General features: G+C 39.9%; 2 protein-coding genes across 2 annotated transcripts in view; both read left to right on the top strand.

Moving 5' to 3' along the window:
- The window catches only part of LOC122810166 (cadherin-1-like), a 227,167-nt gene extending 213,124 nt beyond the window's left edge, over positions 1-14,043 (top strand). The window contains exon 6 of the mRNA XM_044081644.1: positions 13,984-14,043. Within this exon, the coding sequence (XP_043937579.1) occupies positions 13,984-14,043 (60 nt within the window). The remainder of the gene's footprint in view (positions 1-13,983) is intronic.
- Positions 14,044-16,679: 2,636 nt separating this feature from the next.
- The window catches only part of LOC122810420 (B-cadherin-like), a 494,197-nt gene continuing 492,560 nt past the window's right edge, over positions 16,680-18,316 (top strand). Inside the window, exon 1 of the mRNA XM_044082032.1 lies at positions 16,680-16,828. Within this exon, the coding sequence (XP_043937967.1) occupies positions 16,684-16,828 (145 nt within the window). The 5' untranslated portion in view covers positions 16,680-16,683. The remainder of the gene's footprint in view (positions 16,829-18,316) is intronic.

Raw genomic sequence — 18,316 nt, 5'->3', positions numbered from 1 at the left:
ATAAGATAGCGATAGGTCTGAAGTTTGGGATATTATTGTTGTTGCCACCTTTATGGAGTGGAATAATAAAGGCGTTTTTTCCATAGTTGGGGAACATAACATTCAGAAATTGATCTATTGATTAGAATACAGATAAGGAGGGCAATGTCTTCTGCCGTGATGTTTAGGAAGTAGGAGGGGATGTCAGGAGCATTAGAACATGGGTTCATTTTTTGGAGTAGTTTTTTTTATAGTACATATGGAGATAGGATTCATGGAGAAGGGAGGAGGTTGGGGGCTGGACTTACTAGGGGCAGGAGGAATGTATGGGTGAGGTTGTGGGATTGGGGAAGCAGTGTTAGTAAAGGATGATGTTAGTTTGGCTATGGAGTCAATAAAAAATGAATTAAATTGGGATGCTAAATTTTGGTTGGAGGTGTTAGGGTCAGGGCAGGAGTTTTCTTTTTTACCTGGGTTAAGGAGAGAGGAGATTCCATCCCAGAACTTTTTAGGGTGAGTGTTGTGGCTGGTTTGGAGTGTTGAAAAATAGGATTTGCGGTCTGAGATAATAAGTTTCTTTACTTTGTTACGAAGTATTTTGTATTCGTTTAGGGTGGTGGTAGTTTTTAATTTTATGGTAGCGTTTTCCAAGCTTTATCTCGGAGTCGCATGATGAGCAAGTATTTTTAGTTACCCAGGGGACAGCGTAGTTAACCAGGGGGCAGGGTTGCTTTTTGTGCGTTTTGATTTCCAGGGAGCAAAGGAGTTTAGCAAGTCTAAGAAAGTTGTATTGTAGTAGGAAATGGCATTATCAAGGGATAAAGATTTTAGTGGGTTCCAGTTTACTCTTTTTAGTACATTAGAGAATTCATTGGGGTTGAAGTTTTTCAGGCACTGCGTAGAGGTATAGGTATGGTTAGATGTAGGGAGGAGGGAAGACGATGGGCAAAAATGGGAAAATGGTCAGCTAGTGGGTCGGGAAGGATGCCACAGTCAGTGATATAGTGAGGATGTGAAACAAGAATCCAATCTAAGGTGCTCCCATGGTGGAAGTCTTTGGATGGTCTAGTTGTTGAGGTAAAAAGTTGAGTGAAGTTGTATAGGTTTATAGCTAGGGAGGTGTTTGGAGATTAAATTGTGGTGCAGTTAATGTTATCACCTAGGATCATAGTTTCATTAGTAATGTTAGTAGAGAACTAGGAGAGAATGTCCTCAAGGATGTGGACATTATCTCCTGGGGGGATTTACAGAGTGACTATACAGATGAGTTTGTTTATGTGCAGAAGGACTGGGATTATTTCGGCATTACCAAATGTAGGGATGGGTTTGGAGTAGGGGGTCACTAGGAGGGGGATGAGGAGTAAAGGAGAGCGACACCTCCCCCTTTCTTACATGTTCTATCTTTTCTAATAATACGGTAGTTGGGTGGAATAAGTTCTGAGTCTTTGATGTGCGGTTTCAGCCAGGTTTCAGAAATGGATAGAATGTCTGGTTGATTGTAGAGAAGCCAGGCGTGGAGGTTAGGGATTTTGTTGCAGATGCTTTGGGCATTAAGAGATGTGAGGCAGAGAGACCTACCTGCTAAGTAGTGTGGGTGGGATGGGGAGGTAGAATTGTGTGAAGGAGAGGGGCCGGGGATTGGGGGAATGTCACCTGAAAGAAGAATAGAAGTTAAATGAGCTGCTTAGTTCCACATTTGTGGGTTATAAGATTTGAGATGGAGGTATTATTGATGGGAAAGGTATTGTTGGGGTAAGATACAAGTCTATAGGTGAAGAGCATAGTATTGTTGAGGAAGAAGAGGTTAGGGGATATGTAAGTTTGGGAGTGTGCATGCTGTATTTGGATTGAGGTAGTAGTATGAAATGGATGAGAGTGATTGACATACAGAGGCCTGGTGAGATAGTTTAAGTAGGATATGCTAATAAGTATTAGTAGTTCAGTTAATAATGTGGCAGGTTTGGTGGGCATGGTGTTTGTATTCAGTATCAGGTAGGGGTGGGCTTGGGATATACTTGTGGTGGTGTCAAGGAGGTGGAGTTATAGTAAAGTGTTGGAGTAGGAGAGGTGGCTTGATTCAGGTTAGGGATTAGTTAAATAGGTGTGAAAGGAAGTGGGTGTGTTGTATTAGCTATAAGAGTAGAGGTGCTAGGTGTGGGTGGGAAATGGGGGCAGAGTAGGGGCGCATGGGAAATGGGGCAGGGTAGGGGAGCGGAGTGAGCCCGCAGGGCGAACGGAGTGGGTAGAGCCAAGCAGATGGAAGAGTAAGCCAGCGAGGAACAATCAATAAGATGGATAGCAAACGTAAGGTAAGAAGGCACAGGGGTGAGGCACTAATTTGCTAAGTGAGACTAGGAGGAAGGCAGGGAGGTTGACGGAGGTTAGGTAAGGGCAATAGGGCTAAATTAGGACAGACAAATGTTAAGTAGCTTATTTGACTATAGTGGGAAATTCAAAATTAGGTAGATGCTGCCATCTAGTGGACATATCCAGAATTGCAGTATAGGGGCACAAGGACTTGAGGGGGGGGTGGACTGGAAAGAGCAGGTTGAGTGGGGTCTGCAGTAGGCTGTTAGCATGCACAGGCAGGAGTACAATACAGCTATAGGGAGTGCAAACAGTTTACAAAAAGGTACATACTTTGTTTTGGTATTTCTTGCATGTTCTCATTTTAAGTTTGGGGAACCAGTAAAGCACAGGGAGATAATTACACGTTCCCTTAAGTATTGTTTTCAGCAGATAGGAACCCGGGGTACACGCGGCAGGGCAAACTGGAAGAGAAGGAATACAAAACAATCACTAACATGAAGTAGCTTAGCAGCAGCTAGGTTGGAAGGAACAGGTTAAAGTGTAAGTTTTTAGTTTGCAGTGAGAGTGCATGCAGGAGAGGGGAAGGGAGCACTACATAGTCTAATCATTGAAATATAATACTGGTATATAGACAGAAACAAGTCACAGGAAATTATAGGCAACTAGTTTCAGTTAAATAATACAGTATATAAGCACAGTGAAAAAAATATTGTATGCATATCTGAAAAACAAATCAGAAGTAAGCATATATTGAATAACAGTACATTAAATGAATGCAATCATTTCAAGAGCCTTCAGCATTCAAATAAACTATAGTATTAGTCCACTCAAGGTGAGGAGGTCACACTTTAAATTGTAGGTAGTGAGGGTGCTTGCAATAGGAAAACAGAAATACTCAGGACAGAAAGGTCTTTTCAAGTTACAGGCAGGAGGAGAGAAAAAGAAACCAGTTGCACAGGGCAGTTATCACATACAACAGTAGGCTGCACGAAGGAATCCACAGCTTAGCTGGGTGGTACAGGGATCTCAGAAAATAGGAGTAGTAGGATTCAGGCAGAAACAGGGACTACAGCACTCGGGAACAATGCAATGCTAAGAAGCGAGCATTAAATGAGTATACAGTAAATTACCTGAAGCAGCAGCCATCTAATTGCTAGAATAGTGCAGGGGTACACAAAGGACAGAAAGCATTAACAGTCAGGTAGAGCCAGAAGCCTCAGCACTCGGATGCATGCAACGATAAGGAGAGAGCGTTTTTCATTTTATTTTAGTAAGCATGCAGTAAGCATTCTTAAAGCAGCTATCGCTTACTTGCTGGATAATGCGGAAGTCAAGACAGAAACATTAAGATTCAGGCAGAGACATGCCTCAGCACTCGGGATACACGCAACGCTAAGGAGCGAGCATGTTTAGTCTTATCATTAAAAAAAAAAAAAACATAGTCATTGTAAAACAGCAGTTGCTTACTTTCTAGATCTGAGGCAGACAGCATTAACATGTAGGCAAGAACAGAGGTTTTAGTAAGGAGACACGATGCAACGCAAGGAGCGAGCGTTTTAATCAAGGTTTAGAGTGCCTTACTCACAACAGTTAATACTCATCTTTAGAATAGGAGAGCGCAATAATTACAGGTGGTGGAATACTAGGTTACAAGTATTTAGCAGTTAAGATTGTAGCATTTTATACAATTATCGCAAGTTACAGAGCAAACTTGAGCCAGCCAACTACACTCTTGGTGTTGGTATGTTCCACCACATACGTGAGATAATAGCAGTATTTTCAGCAATTCTTTGATGCATGCATCTCTCTTATATATAACACATGGTCTGTTACCTACATTTTTGAGAACCTCTTTGTCAAGTGTTACCTTGAATACCTAAATATGAATACTCCCTTCTTGAGTTTTACCATGGAATATCACAGAAATAAAATCAGTTTTTTTGAACATTTTTATTACTAAATGATCTATTGAAAAAAATGTACTACTGTCTATAGGAAGCCCACTTATTCTAACACCCCTTTACACTTTGAAAGTGGGCATCCTGACTTTCAAAAAAGATCCTTGGTCAAAGGCCAATGCATGCAGCTAGCACGAATGGTCAGTGACTGGGAAACCTTTGTTGAAGAAAGGGAGAAGTTAAGGGCATGTTATTAAGAAGGGGGTATCCCAACAGTTTTGTTGAACTGATTTTGTGTGAGGTTACTGAAAAAAGGGTGCCCGGCATTTTTTTCTTCTGTTAGGTTTAGAGAAAGGTAGCACTAGTAATATAAATGCTGTTAATATGGGTTCAAGGCACACAAATGAGTTTAGCAAGGTCTTTATTTTGACATAAAATTTACAGTTCTATGATATAAAAGATGATTTAAAAAAAAATTGTTTTATTTTTAGAAGTGACAAAGAGGTTCTCAAAAATGTAGGTGACGGACCATGTGTTATATATAAAAAAGACGGATGCATCAAAGACTTGTTGAAAAACAGAGAGAAACAAATGTTACATAAAGGGCAAGATGGTAAAAATGCAGTCATTGTACTCCGTTAACGTACTAGAAACAGAAAAGGTTTTTATTCCCAGATATGGTATAATACAACTGAATTATAAACTGAACTGTAACAGTACACACATTGTATATGTCGCCCTATGTCAAAGCTGTGAAAGTTTTTATATAGGGAAGACTAAGAAGGCGTTTAGTTTGTTTATACCAAAATATGTACGACATTAGGAAGGGTAACCAAAAGAATGTATTGGCTATTCATACTACACAGAATCCTGATCACAAGGTTAAGTTTGTAGCAATTGATCAGGTATTAAGTAACAGCAGGGGTGGTCCTAAGGAACTGTCTCTCAAATTTAAAGAATTTATGTGGCAATTAAGAGTGAACGCCACTAATCCATGTGGATTGAATGATGTATTGTCTCTCTCCAGCTATTTGAAATTAAAAGTTGAATTATATTTTTAAAGGGGGGGGGTCAATGACTTGTGATAGGAATCCTATACAAGCATAGTAAAAATCTGCCCTCTTTGGAGTGCATGAAGTACTAGTGTGGGGTGTATTAACATTCACGTTTTGAAGTAGTTATGCGAATAAAATATTTACAGAATATTTAAAGGTAGTATTTTTAATTTGGTTAATCTATTTTAAATGGTGAAATGCATTCTTGCAAAAAAGTTATTTTTAGATGTATTTTTCTTTAATAACATGGGCATGTGATGAAGCCTGGTTATAAAAGGAAGTGATGTATGAAAATGTCTTGTTTTAACCTGAAGAAGTCAAGTGTAACAACAGATGAAAGTGCTAATTAAAGTTTGTTTCCAGTTTCACCGGCCACTGCTCATTTTGTTTGCTAATTACTATTTTTATCTGTGGTTATCTTGCAGAGTCTTCACAAACAAGGCACAGTAGAGTGTTTGCCCCCATAACATGCAGGAAAAGGATTGTATTCCCCACTTTTTCTGGTATCTAGAAAGTAGGAGATTGGAGGCCCATTCTAGATTTTCTGAAGGTGCCCTCTTTCAAAATGTTTTCATTGCAGACTGTCCTCCCATGCATCCTTCCACATGCCTTCGTGGTTTCCTTAGATTTGAAGGATGCTTATCTGCATATTCCTGCTCATCTGTCTTTCAAGAAGTTCCTGCGGTTTTCTATTTGTTCACACTTTATCTGCTTTACCTTTTGGGGTATCTACAGCCCCCAGGGTCTTCACAAAATGCCTCGCTCATCCTGTTGCCTTTGGCAGAACTCAAGGAATTCATATATTCCCATATCTCAAAGACCTGCTAGTACAGGCATCCTTCAAGGAAGTTCTGTTACAGCATCTCAGCTATACTTTATCCCTTCTATAGAGTTTGGGGTTACAACAAATCTATAAATGTCTGTGTTAACTCCTGCCCAGGATCTGTTGGCTGAAGGCTAGACCCAGATCTTATGCTGGTTTTGCTACTCCAAGAGAAGGTCCAGTCCCTTTCTATGTACTTTTAGTCTCTGCTGCCTCTTCAATCCTGCCCTGCAAGGAAAATTCTAGAAGCTGTGGGGTTCATGGCTGTGTCCACCCCTGTGATTCCTTTTTGTAAAGCTACATATGAGAAAAATCCAGCAGTACCTAAAATCTCTCTGGTCTCAACATTGTCACCATTTGAGCACTGATCCTTGTTCTTCCTTTTCTGAAGAGAGAATTAGTGGTTAATCTCCCAAGAACAGCTCAATCCAGGCCTTCTATTTAAGCCAGTGATTCCCTCTCTGGAATTGCACACAGGTGCTTCAGCCATACCTTGGGGTCAAGGATGGGTTCCTTAAGAATTTAGGGGAAACAGACCCCAGTACAAAGGACTGAGCACACCAATGTGAAGGAAATGAGGGCATTCATTCAGGCCCCTCAATTTTTTTTTCTCACTCATAGAATTCAGGCCCCTTCAGAATCATCACAGACAACAACACAACAGTCATGTGGTATATCAGTGTGGGGGGTGCAGTTCTTTTCAGCTATGCATACTGGCTCTTCTGCATGGAAACAGGCCATAAAAGCAAACCTGTTCCTATGAGCAGTTTACATTTGCTCCCAGGGCAATGTCCTGATGGATTTTCTAAGTAGATCTCTGGAGGACCCTTATGAATGGATGTTGAACAGGGAGATCTTCCTAGACATAGTCCATAAATGGGGTATTCCTCGGATAGAAGTATTTGCCTCCATTCACAACAAACCGCTCAAGCTGTTTGCCCCAGGCCTGGAGGACAGATGCCATGGCTCTTCATTGGAATGGGAGGGTTCTCCATCATTCCCCTCTTCTAATCCCAGAAGTTCTGTTAAAGATCCAAAGGGGTGAGCCAGACATCATGCTGGTGACTCCCCTTTGGCTCAGGCAGCATTGGTTCCCATTTCTCTATGATCTGGCTAGGGGTCATCATCACAAGTTACGTCTTTGCTTCATTCCACTCTCTCTCTCTGACTGATGGTGTGGATGATGGAATTAGGAATCCTTTTGGACACTGCTTTTCTAAGCAGGTGCTACAGGTTCTTCAGGAAGTGGGAAAACCTACCACTAGAATTCTTTATCTTAAAACGTATAAATCTTAGAATGTATAAATGTAACCACTATATGGTATATTAATGTAAATAGAAATGTAACTACTCTGTATTTAGCTAAAACTAAGTATAATGTAAACAAGTGGAGTTTTTCTGTTCAGGCCCCCACTGAAAATGGTTATTGCCCAGTAGAAATTTCCTTGCAAACAAAGGCAAATAAAAAAATAAATAAATCCAAATGGAAAAGATGTTTTGCCTAATGTCATACTAACAAGCTGAATCCTACTCAGACTGAGGTTCTACTATTCATTCTTTCTTTTTCTTTCTTTGTGCAAACTATTAAAAGACTATCTACTCCTCTGTTAAGTCACATTTATCTGCCATCTCTGCAAGTTTGCCTCTAGATCCACCACTAATTTCTAGAGTTGAGGTAAAATAGTTCAAAGGTGTCCTTCATTTGAACCCACCTAGGAGGGCTATTCCACCTGCATGGGACCTAAAGTTTTTCTTGTAAAAACTTACTGAGCCACATTTTAAGCCAGCAGATTCAGCTTCCTTGAAATGTGTACTTGGAAAACCATTCTACCACCCTTCAAGCCTTTATGGTTTCTCCTAGAAGGGATTCTTTGAGGATCGGTCCTTCCTTTATGCCTAAGGTGGTCAACAAGTTGTCTGTCAACCAGGTCAACACTCTTCATACCTTCTTCCCAAATCTTCAGAAAAAATGTGAAAATCCTCCATTCCCTGGATGTGCACAGCTTATATTTTATTTGGACAAAACCAAAGGCATTCAGACTCTGACCTGCTGCTGCTATCTTTCCAGGAGGACAAGTCCGGTAGCCTTGTCTCTAAGCAAACCATTGCTAACTGGATCTCGGAGTCTATCTTCTTTTGTTACTTCCACCTTGGTAAATTCTTACCTTCTCCAGTTAAAGCCCACTACATTAGAGAAGCGGCCTTATCAGGAGCCTTTTACAAAGGAATTGATTCTAGGGCTATTCTAGAAGCAGCCATTTGGCCATCAGTGCACACTTTTGCTTTCACGTGACATTATAGGGTAGATGTTTTCTCTAGATCCAGAGTCTCATTTGCTACATCTGTTGTCTATGACTGACAGTTCCCTTATACCTGATCTAGCCCCATGTTCTAAATATTAATCTGTGGGAATCGCCCAATAGTTACTCTCTGGGAATCGCCCAATATTACTGAAATATTGCAATAGTTATCTAAAGAAGGAATTGACCATAACCGTAGATGTCCTGCTGATCACTGTTGGAGTATTGCTTCCCACCCTTCATTCCCCTTTGTTTTGTGTCAATGTGTTGTCCTCTAATTCCTTATGGACCAAGGAGAAGACCTTCTGTATCTTCCCTCCTCTTAGCTGATGTTTTCACTCTTATTTTACTTTTCCTCAAGTGTTTCCAGGTCTCATGGCTTTGAGGATAGCCTGAGGACCTCGCGCTCATATGTCCCCTTATGCCCATGGGCTTGGGACGTATGTCTGACATATGGCTCTATGGAAGGTTTTTGCTTTGGTACCCCAGACGGACATCTAGGTTATGTGGTGAGATAGCCCAGTACTATTGGGATACTACAACAGTGATCATTAGACGTTACTGCCGTGGTAAATTGTACTTTTCCTTGTGTGAGAAAAGATATGCTTTGTGTGGTGTAGTTTCTTCCATTTTCAGGTAAAACCCATTATTTAAAGTGTGTGTATGATTCTGTAGATACTACGTCCCACGGCTGTTGCCACCGGTACTGTGCTGAGGTGGTTTGTCTGGCTATGTTGTAAGAACCTCCTGGAAGATCTAAAAAATGAGTTGTTGGACAATCTGCTAAAGAAGTGATCAAAAATATGAGAGAGGTAAGCTAATACAGGGAATCTGTTTCTTCAGCCTTCATTCTCCAGAGTTTCCAAGGGATTTTCTGTTCCCTCATACAATCTTGGAAAGAAACAAAATAAACAGCATCAGCAAAATGCAAGTAAATAGACATTAAAAACGAGCGTAGGGAGGTTCAGGCAGAAATAAGCAGGAACCACAAGAACAAAGGATAGTAATATAAGCCATGATGAGTATGTAAGTAACCTTGCCCCCCACACACACACACACACACACACACACACACACACACACACACACACACACACACACACACACACACACGCATGCACACACACATGCATGCGCACACACGCACTGCCAGTCCCTTATCCCTTCCAGAGTGTCTGAATTTCCGTCTCTCTCTTTGGCAACAGATTGATTCAGATGGCAGTGGGAAGGAATTCCCCATTGACAGGGAAATTTATTTTATGTTTTTGTCTTTGTTTGCCAGGATAGTCTGACTGGGTTTGAAAGATAAACTCCCTTTCAGAGGAGTCCCAGGGAGAAAGGCTCCATAAGCCATTTAAACAGACTACAACAATTAGTTACAGATTGTACAGCATACCAACAAAAACATAATGGAATATTTACATAAAGCTGGTTAAAATAAAAAGGCCTAGGTAAGTAATACATGACTATCAGTCTAGAGAGCTTTTTATGTAGCCGAGTAGAAGCATTGATTGGACATGTAGGGCTCTGAGAGAGCATATACAGTTTAGTTATTCAGATCATCCTGGAGGTGTGCAGTGGCAAATTCATGTTTCTTTTAAGTGACTTTTAAAGTTCCAGAGGGCAAGAGTTCAAGTTTATGTAATTTTATGAGAATTTAAGGAGTCCTCTGTGGAGCTGGATGTAGTTGTTCGAGATTTGGCTTAGGATCTAAGTTGCCTTTCTGGTGAGTATGGCATAATCAGATTTTTTATAGTGGGATAGAAATAATGCTTGTGTATTACTTTGTGAAGTGAAAAGTTGTGTGGAAGATCAAGCCCATTTAATCTCTTGAGTACTAGACAGTGGTCAGAACAGTATGGCATGTTTGTCGTAAGTTTAACTATTTTGTTGCATCATTGTTCGACTTTGGCCAGCAGTGTGTTTGTATATTGTTGAAAATGGTCATAAGAAAAGAAGGAAGTAGGGATGAAGCAGTGTGCTTTCTGGTGGCTTTGGTAAGGAAAGGTTTAATCCTATGTGGTTAGAAAAACATTTTATATAGCCCACCTAATCATGAAGGGATTCACATCTAGATCAGGGGAGGTCATCGTGCCTCTTTACTCATCCCTCATCAGGCCCATAATTGAGTACAATGCCCCTTTTGGGATGTACCTTACCAGACACCTGCAGCAACTGGAAAGACCCCAAAAGTACTTCACCAAGAGGATCAAAGGGCTCAAACAGATGCCATATGCTGCCCGGTTAAAGAAACTCCAGCTCTACTCAGTGGCATACTGCCTGTTCAGAGGCGATCTGTGCCTGACGTATAAAGCCATGTCCAACCCGGAATTAATGGACATGCTGCACCTCAGAAAATCCAAAACCCATCGAGCTACGCACTCGAGAGACTTGAACCTCAGCACTGAAATAAATAGGACATGCTGGAGGGACAGATTCATAACCCAGAGGCTCCCTTCACTCTGGAATAAAATCCCAGTCCAGGTTAGGCAGAGTCCCTCATTGACTCTCTTCAAGAGGAATCTTGATGAGTGGATGGGAGATCATAGGTTTACCCCGGGTATCACTTCTGTGTCACTGTTAGACAGAGGCACAGTATACTAACCTCGAAAAAGGGCATAGCAAAATAAATTTAAAATGGGTGGTGAAAGCCAAACACACTCTGGCTAGCCTTATAAATGCCCTAGGGCAGATAGCCTAGTATGAACCTATGAACCTATGTAAGGAACCCAGTTTGTGGTGACTTTTCTTTATGGCATGGTTGAAATGTTAGTTGAATTTTAAGTCTGTTATATATAATTATACATGGTAGTTTTGCATGGTGGACTTGTTCAGTCTTCATGCCATTAGCCAACTAGAAGGTGAATGTGGTCTGTAGGTTTGAGTAGGGTTTGAGGTAATTAACATTAGCTTGGCTTTGACTGAGACAGCTGAGATTTAGAGGCCCTTGATTCTATTGATGAGGCCTGTTTTGTTAAGTCTTGTAAGTTATGAAAGGCTTTTATTTAGCAGATCAAACTGGAGTCTGTGTATTGCACTTCTGTTGCTTATTTACAGGTAGTGTATAGATTGCTAATAAAATGATTAAAAAGATCTTATGCAGACTAGCCATGTTAGCATGGGATATAGGTTTACCTTTACAGCACAACACTCACTGTACAGGCACCCTACATTTTGTCAGAGCAAAACTGTGTGACAGACAAGCTGAGCAGGACAAAAGCAAGACTGGATCTATCTGTAGGGAGTTCCTCAAATGCGCCTTTTTGCCTCCTCTTTAAACAATCAGCTGACAAAATTATTTTCCAGGATTCCATGCAAGAAGGCCTGGAAGACAGATGCCTTTTCTTTTCCTTGTACAAGAATGTTCCTACATGCATTTCTACCATTTTTACTGATATCTATGGTACTTCAGAAGAATCATAAATAATTCCTGAAGACCACTGTGGTAACTCCCTTCTGGCCCAGGCAACTGGCCAGAGTAATTGCCATAAGATTCCTTACAGACTGTAGATATGGATCAGTGAGGTTTTGTGGACGGCTGGCAAACATTTGACAACATTAACAGAACATTGATGATCCAGAGGGAAGCAGAATTTAAGAAAATAGCACTGCTGTTGTTAGGTATTGTTGAAGAGAAAGCATTTGACAGAGTAGACTGGGAATTTGAGCGGGGAATGGAAGCATTTGCTTTCCCTGATGACAATTAAGGTTGATTAGGAGTATATATGAGGGATCGGAGGCAAAAATTAAAGTGGGTAGCATCCTCTTTGATAACTTCTTGAGTAGGGGAACCAGGCAGGGTTGTCTGCTTTCCACTTTGTTGTTTGCATTATATTTAGAACCATTGGCAAAAAAAAATAAAGGGACTCAGAAATTCAAGGATATAATTGGTGTGGTAGTCAGGAAAAGCTGGCTCTTTTTTCAGCTGATATTATTTTATACATGACAAAACCAGAAAGGGACATTACAGTGCTGTGGAACATTTTAAGACCGTTTCAAATCTTCTTGGGATACAAAATTAATGAAGCTAAAACAAAGGCAGTAGCAGTTATGTACTCCCACACAAATTGTTCCAACAATATCAATATTTATGGGGACATGATAAAATGAAGTAATCAGTAGTATGGATTTGAAATGACTCAGTTGTTGCAGCTAAAGATATCTGGGAAGACTAAACAGAAGATAAAACAAAAATTGAGAAACTGGAAGTTTTGTTATATGGATATGGATACTAAGATAGAAGCAATTTAAAATGTTTTAGTCACTTTACTCTTATACATGGGTCAAGCATATTTTTATCAACCATAGGAGAAGCTGTGGATAGCAATTAAAAAGAGATGAAGGATTTTATCTGGGACGGGAAGACAGCAAGGGCTAAGTGGGATAAGCGGATTCCTCCAATAGAACAAGGTGGACTAGGATTACCCAATTTGAGGGGGTATTTTATAGCAGCACAGTTAAGGCTCTTATACATAGCACAAGCAGAAAACTATAATTCAAAGTGGAAAGGAATGATTATGGTACAGGGGGAAACTCAAGAAATACGGAGAGATTGGGATTTTGGATGTAGACTTAAGGAAAATAACAAAAATCCTAGAGTATTATATTTATGAAAACAGCAGGGAAATTTTCCAAGAACTAAACCAGCATGAGAACAGAGAAAAGAGATTCTGCTGATATGGATGACTGTGGTTATGGATACAGATAATAGGCAAGCAGGGGCTGGAATTTATTGGAAAAACTGACAAAGGAATCAAGGTATTGGGAGCAAATAACTAGAAAGGAATTGGGAGCAAATAACTAGAAAGGGAAAGGTAATAGAATGGGAAGAGGCCAATAATTTATTTGGACTGCAGGTTAGAGATTGCCTATACTCTGATATCAATCCTTGATAGAGAAGGCAAACAGAATGAAATAGGGGGCTCTTAAATGAAAGACCAGCACTGGTAGAGTTATTAATAGAATCTAGAACAGAATCTGCCATTAAAAAAGGAATAATTAGTAGAGCATATAAAATATTGTATGATTATAAGAGTCAATCAGAGGAGCTTAAAAAGGATTGGGAAGAGGATGGGATAAGAAATTCACAAAGAAACAATGGGGGGATATATGTACATCTCCCAAATATGCAACAAAGTCTAGAAGATTTAGGATCTTTGCCTGGAAGTGTTTACAGGGGTATTTTTATACCCCAAGTAGGCTCCAGAGAATTTTTCCTCAGGTGGCTAGCAAATGTTGGAGATGGGGCGGGCAAGAAAGAGGTGGCTGAAAACATATTTTTTGAGTGTAGTGAGCTGTCAGACTTTAGGGATTCCCTGGGGACTGTTCTGTCATGGATGCTGGGTGAGCTTATTGGATTAACTGGGGAGATTATTTTTTGGGTCTATATTAGAAGCGCGAATGATCACAATGTCGAATCTGACATTGTTGACGCGTAAACAGTGAAACCGCAGAACATCGAAGAGGTAAACAGAAATCTCCGTAAGGGGAGATTTCTGTTTACTTCAATGTAGTGTGGTCTCAGAGTTGGAATATTTAAGTAGTGGGAGGCGTGGGGGGGGGCTTGCCCTCCTACTTAAAGCAAATACAGTTTTTTTTTTTTTTACTGTTTTTATTAGATATTCAGTGTTAATAGACTTCGATATGGTGTTGATTATATCGTATTAGAAGTTCAGTAAATTCAAGTATCTAATATAGACCCATTTTTTTGAGGTATGATACAGAATCAGAATTGCCTAGACATGGTAAGGCCTTGCTGAGTCTAATTATGGTAGCAGCTAAAAAAGCAGCTACTAGAAAATGGAAGTCAAAGTTTAGACCACCTTTACGAGAAGTAGGTGTGACTATAGTAACAGAGATGAAACAACTTGAATTGGGATCTCTAGAAAAGGGACAGAACAAGCCACATAGGAAAAAATGGGAATTGTAGGAACAATATATGCAGAGAAGGAACAAGGTTTGAGGTAGGATTTGAATGAGTTGTATAATGCTTCCCTGACCATGACTGGATAGATTATAAGTGATTGTATAATGTTTGCAGCTACAGTTGTTTCACTGATGTCTGTGATGTGTAATGTTTGCAGCTAATGTGGTGTCAATCAATACTTTTCATTTATATAAATGTAACATTGTCTGTCATACATGATAATTTAATAAAGGTGTTTATTGAAAACAAGTTCCCTTACAGACTGGATCTACTCGCACAAGAATAGGCGTCTTCAGTACATGCCACTCTCAACAATTTCAACTGCCTGGATGATAGGATTTTAATACCCTCTAAGCACCTGTTTACTAACATGCAGCAGGTATTAATGCAGGCTAGAAGTCCTTCTACTAGAAAATCATACACATGCAAATGGCAAAGGTTTTATGGTTGGTGCCAGCAACATAACCAGCATCCATTTAGGATTTGTGTTTATCTGGCTGGACCCGTTGCAATTTACTTTCCTAGGGCCTGTCTTACTTTTATATCAAGGTTCAGTTGTCATCTTTTTCAGCATGTCTGTCCTTGGAATTCCCCCTCTTTCACTGCATTCTCATGTCACAATGTTTTTGAAAGTATTTTTGCATAAGAAACCATCACGAAAACGAGTGGCTCCTCCTTGGGATCTTAATTTTGAGGTAGAGAAGCTATAATACTTCATTTGAACCAGCTCGTCTGATTTGGTTCTCAACATGGAAAACAGTTTTTCTGATTGCTCTGGCCTCTACAAAGAGTATAGAGTTGCAAGTTTTTATGGTGCATCAACCTTTTCATTTTCCACAGTGACCGGTTTTCTTTGAGAACTAATCCTCCTTTTATACCTATAGTTGTGTCGGGGTTTACTTTAAGCCAAACTATCCATCTCCCTGTGCTCTGTCCTGAGCCCAAAAATAAGGAAGAAATACTTCATACCTTGGATGTCCACAGACAATTCAGGTACAACCTTGATGGAACAAAATCTTTCAGAATTTCCTATCACTTGTTCATGTCATGTGAAGGTAAGATGGGACAGTCTGTGTCAAAGCTGACCATTTCCTGAGGATTATATCAGCTATTATCGTTTGTTATTCCCACCACAACAAAAATATTCAAGGAAGGCCAAGGCACACTCTACTAAGACCTTGGGCATTTTGGAAAGGGTTGGACTCAAAGTATTCTATAACCAATACTCTTTTTTTATTTGTCCAAACATTTAAAAAAACAGAACTGGATTCCTTCATGTCTAGGTCCGGCTTTGCTAGGACCATTTGGACCCTTCCTTATCCACCTGCCAGTTATTCTAAGCTAAGGTAATCTATAGCTTAGACTACTGCGACAGTGAACCATGTGATAAACATGGTGCAGCAGTGTAAGCTGTGTAAGTTAACTTGCATAACAGTAAATATTCGAATGATCATTGCTGCAGTAGCTGTTCCCGCACTCCCTGCACCCTCTTGGCTTTGGATGTTTTTTTGCCAGGCTGTGGACATTTGTTTTGTTTTTTTTTTTTTTTTTTTTATTGTTCCTAGCAATGTTTCTCTCAGGGCTTAGCCTCCCTGTCTTGGCACCCAAACTATTCTTAAAGTCAGCTCAGCTTAAGCTGCCTAATGGCTTTAGTGTGTGAAATGTGCCCTGAAGCTTTGGGAAAGATGACCAGCTGTTACATCCTGTGTAGCCTGGGCTACTACAGCAGTGATTATTAGAACATCTACTGTTTATAGTAAGTTTACTTACACAACTATACTTTCAGTAAATACTGTTTCACAAAGATGAAATAAAACCCAGTTTTGATTGAGAGGTCTTACCTGCTCAAACTTTCCTTTTAGAGGATTTTGTGAATGTTTTCTGTCGTGATGGGTGAGGCAGGAAGAGTCTAGTGGTAGGAAATCAAACCCCCTAAAAGGCTGGCATGCATAGATATTCTGTACTGTTGTGCCTGGCCATAGTAGGTACAGCTGTGGCAACCAGCAGAATTTAAAGTTCTAGTTTATTTTGGATCACAGTCATGTATTAATGATAGTTATGTAAAGGTGATAACTTTTTGGGAGACTGTGCAGGGACATGAGAACTACAGCCCTATTGGAAAAGAATATTCTTTTTGCATGGTATCAACAAGTAGCGTATCTGACTCTTCATATTCGGCCAGTGTTAATACTAAATTGTGATGTTAGAACGTCACCTGCACTGCAGAGATTGCTGTGCTTTCTTTGCACAGGGGCATCCTGTATTAGTGAAATTAAATAGCTGAGGGATTGTCTGTATAATGGGTCGTGGGTGGGTTCTCTTTGCTTTGGGGTAGGTATGGGTGTAAACAGTTGACACTGAATGCTGTCCTTTATTCTGTCCTCCACAGCTGATGCTCTTTGCTGTCGGATCACAGATTGCTGGCACAGTGGAGGTGCCTATGGAGTTGATGATTAATGTAATCGACCAGAATGACAACCGCCCTGAATTCACTCAGAACATCTTCCGGGGGAATGTGCCTGAAGGGGTACCACCAGGTAAGTGAAACAGTGCTATAACATTTTTCTGTGATATGGCACACTAGTTATGTTTAAATATTTTGTAGTTTTAACTTGTCATACAAAGAATGTAGATGTGGTAAAAACTTTAACAGAAGAAAAACTGCAGCAGTGTGCTTATTAATGTACATCCAATTTGTAATCCCTTTTAGTATTAATGCCATCAGTAAGTTGGTGCCAATTTGGAGCCCTGTAAATCATGCAGGTTATAATCGCTCATTGTAGATCCTTACTTTCATAGTTCCAGAACCACAGAAATAGTGAAGTAGGCAATTTCTTGAATTCTAGGTGACCCTTGTCACGTCTGCCCTTCCTTGTGACTTCTACTTAGTTGACTTCATTTATTCGAGTTTTGGGGGGGTCACTGTTGTCATACTGTCAATGTGCTCCCAGGCAGACTCCAAGGATGGTAGTGGCCACATGCTTTTCCATCTTGTATTGCTCTGAAAGCAAAATAGGACAACCCACACCACTAACCTCCATGTATCTGTGAGCCAGATGGCCCTTGGTTTTATTCCTTTTCCAAGACGGTGGGCATAATTCTAGTGTTAGTGTACTGTAACACTGTTGCCAGCAAAAAAATTTAGTTGGCATGTAAACGGTATACTATTTGGGGAGCAGCATTATGTTATAATATGCTTTATTCGCTGAGAAATATTCCTTCTGCAAATTCTCTTGCTATCCTGGTGAATATTATAGTACTAAATTTAGAGGACACTGTATTGTTGCATGCATTTTTTAACTAGATAAAATATGGTGTGTTTTTATTTCCAATGTCTTTTTGTATATGTATGCATATGTCAAATGTCAAGATAAAAATTAATGAGCATTAAGCTACAAAACAAACTGTCACACTCTCTCTGGGTCTAAAAGTACTATTAGAAAAACAAGTTTAATGAGGCATGATTTTCATGAATAAACATGAAGTCTTCACTGCTAGTTAATCATTTCCAAACTGCCAACAGTTGCTTTTAGCAGATCAAGATGAACAAATGTAGCATGTGTGTCTGCATCTCTGCCTGCGTCTGCCTGTGTGTTTGCCTTTAAGTGTACCTTTGTAACATTTTTTAAATTAAGGAAACCAAATATTGGCTCCCACTCTGGCTTTGTGAACTTATTTAACCAAATGTGCAGGGTAATCTAATGTTGATAACAACATAAATTGGCAACAAGGTTGTGCTCACATGTGCTGAGACCATACCTCTCAACCTGGAAGCATAAAAAGTCTAGACAAAGGCCCATAAAAATAAGTATAACTGGCCAAAAATCTGCACTGTGGTTTAACATGCAATTTGCATACATAATTATGTAACCCCACCCACTCCCGTGGAATTGTGGGATACCAACTTTTAAACACAAACTGAATAACACAAAATAAACAGAAGAACAGTAGTGTTTTAAATTAAAGCAAACTGCAATTAAATAGAGCAAAAACAAGAAAGTTTGCAACCCATTAGCCAAAAATGT

The sequence above is a fragment of the Protopterus annectens genome, chromosome 8.part1 (assembly GCF_019279795.1).
Source record: "Protopterus annectens isolate FY-2018-M chromosome 8.part1, PAN1.0, whole genome shotgun sequence".
Lineage (NCBI taxonomy): Eukaryota > Metazoa > Chordata > Ceratodontiformes > Protopteridae > Protopterus > Protopterus annectens.
The sequence above is the reverse complement of the archived record's forward strand: the minus strand, read 5'-3'. Positions and strand labels throughout refer to the sequence as shown.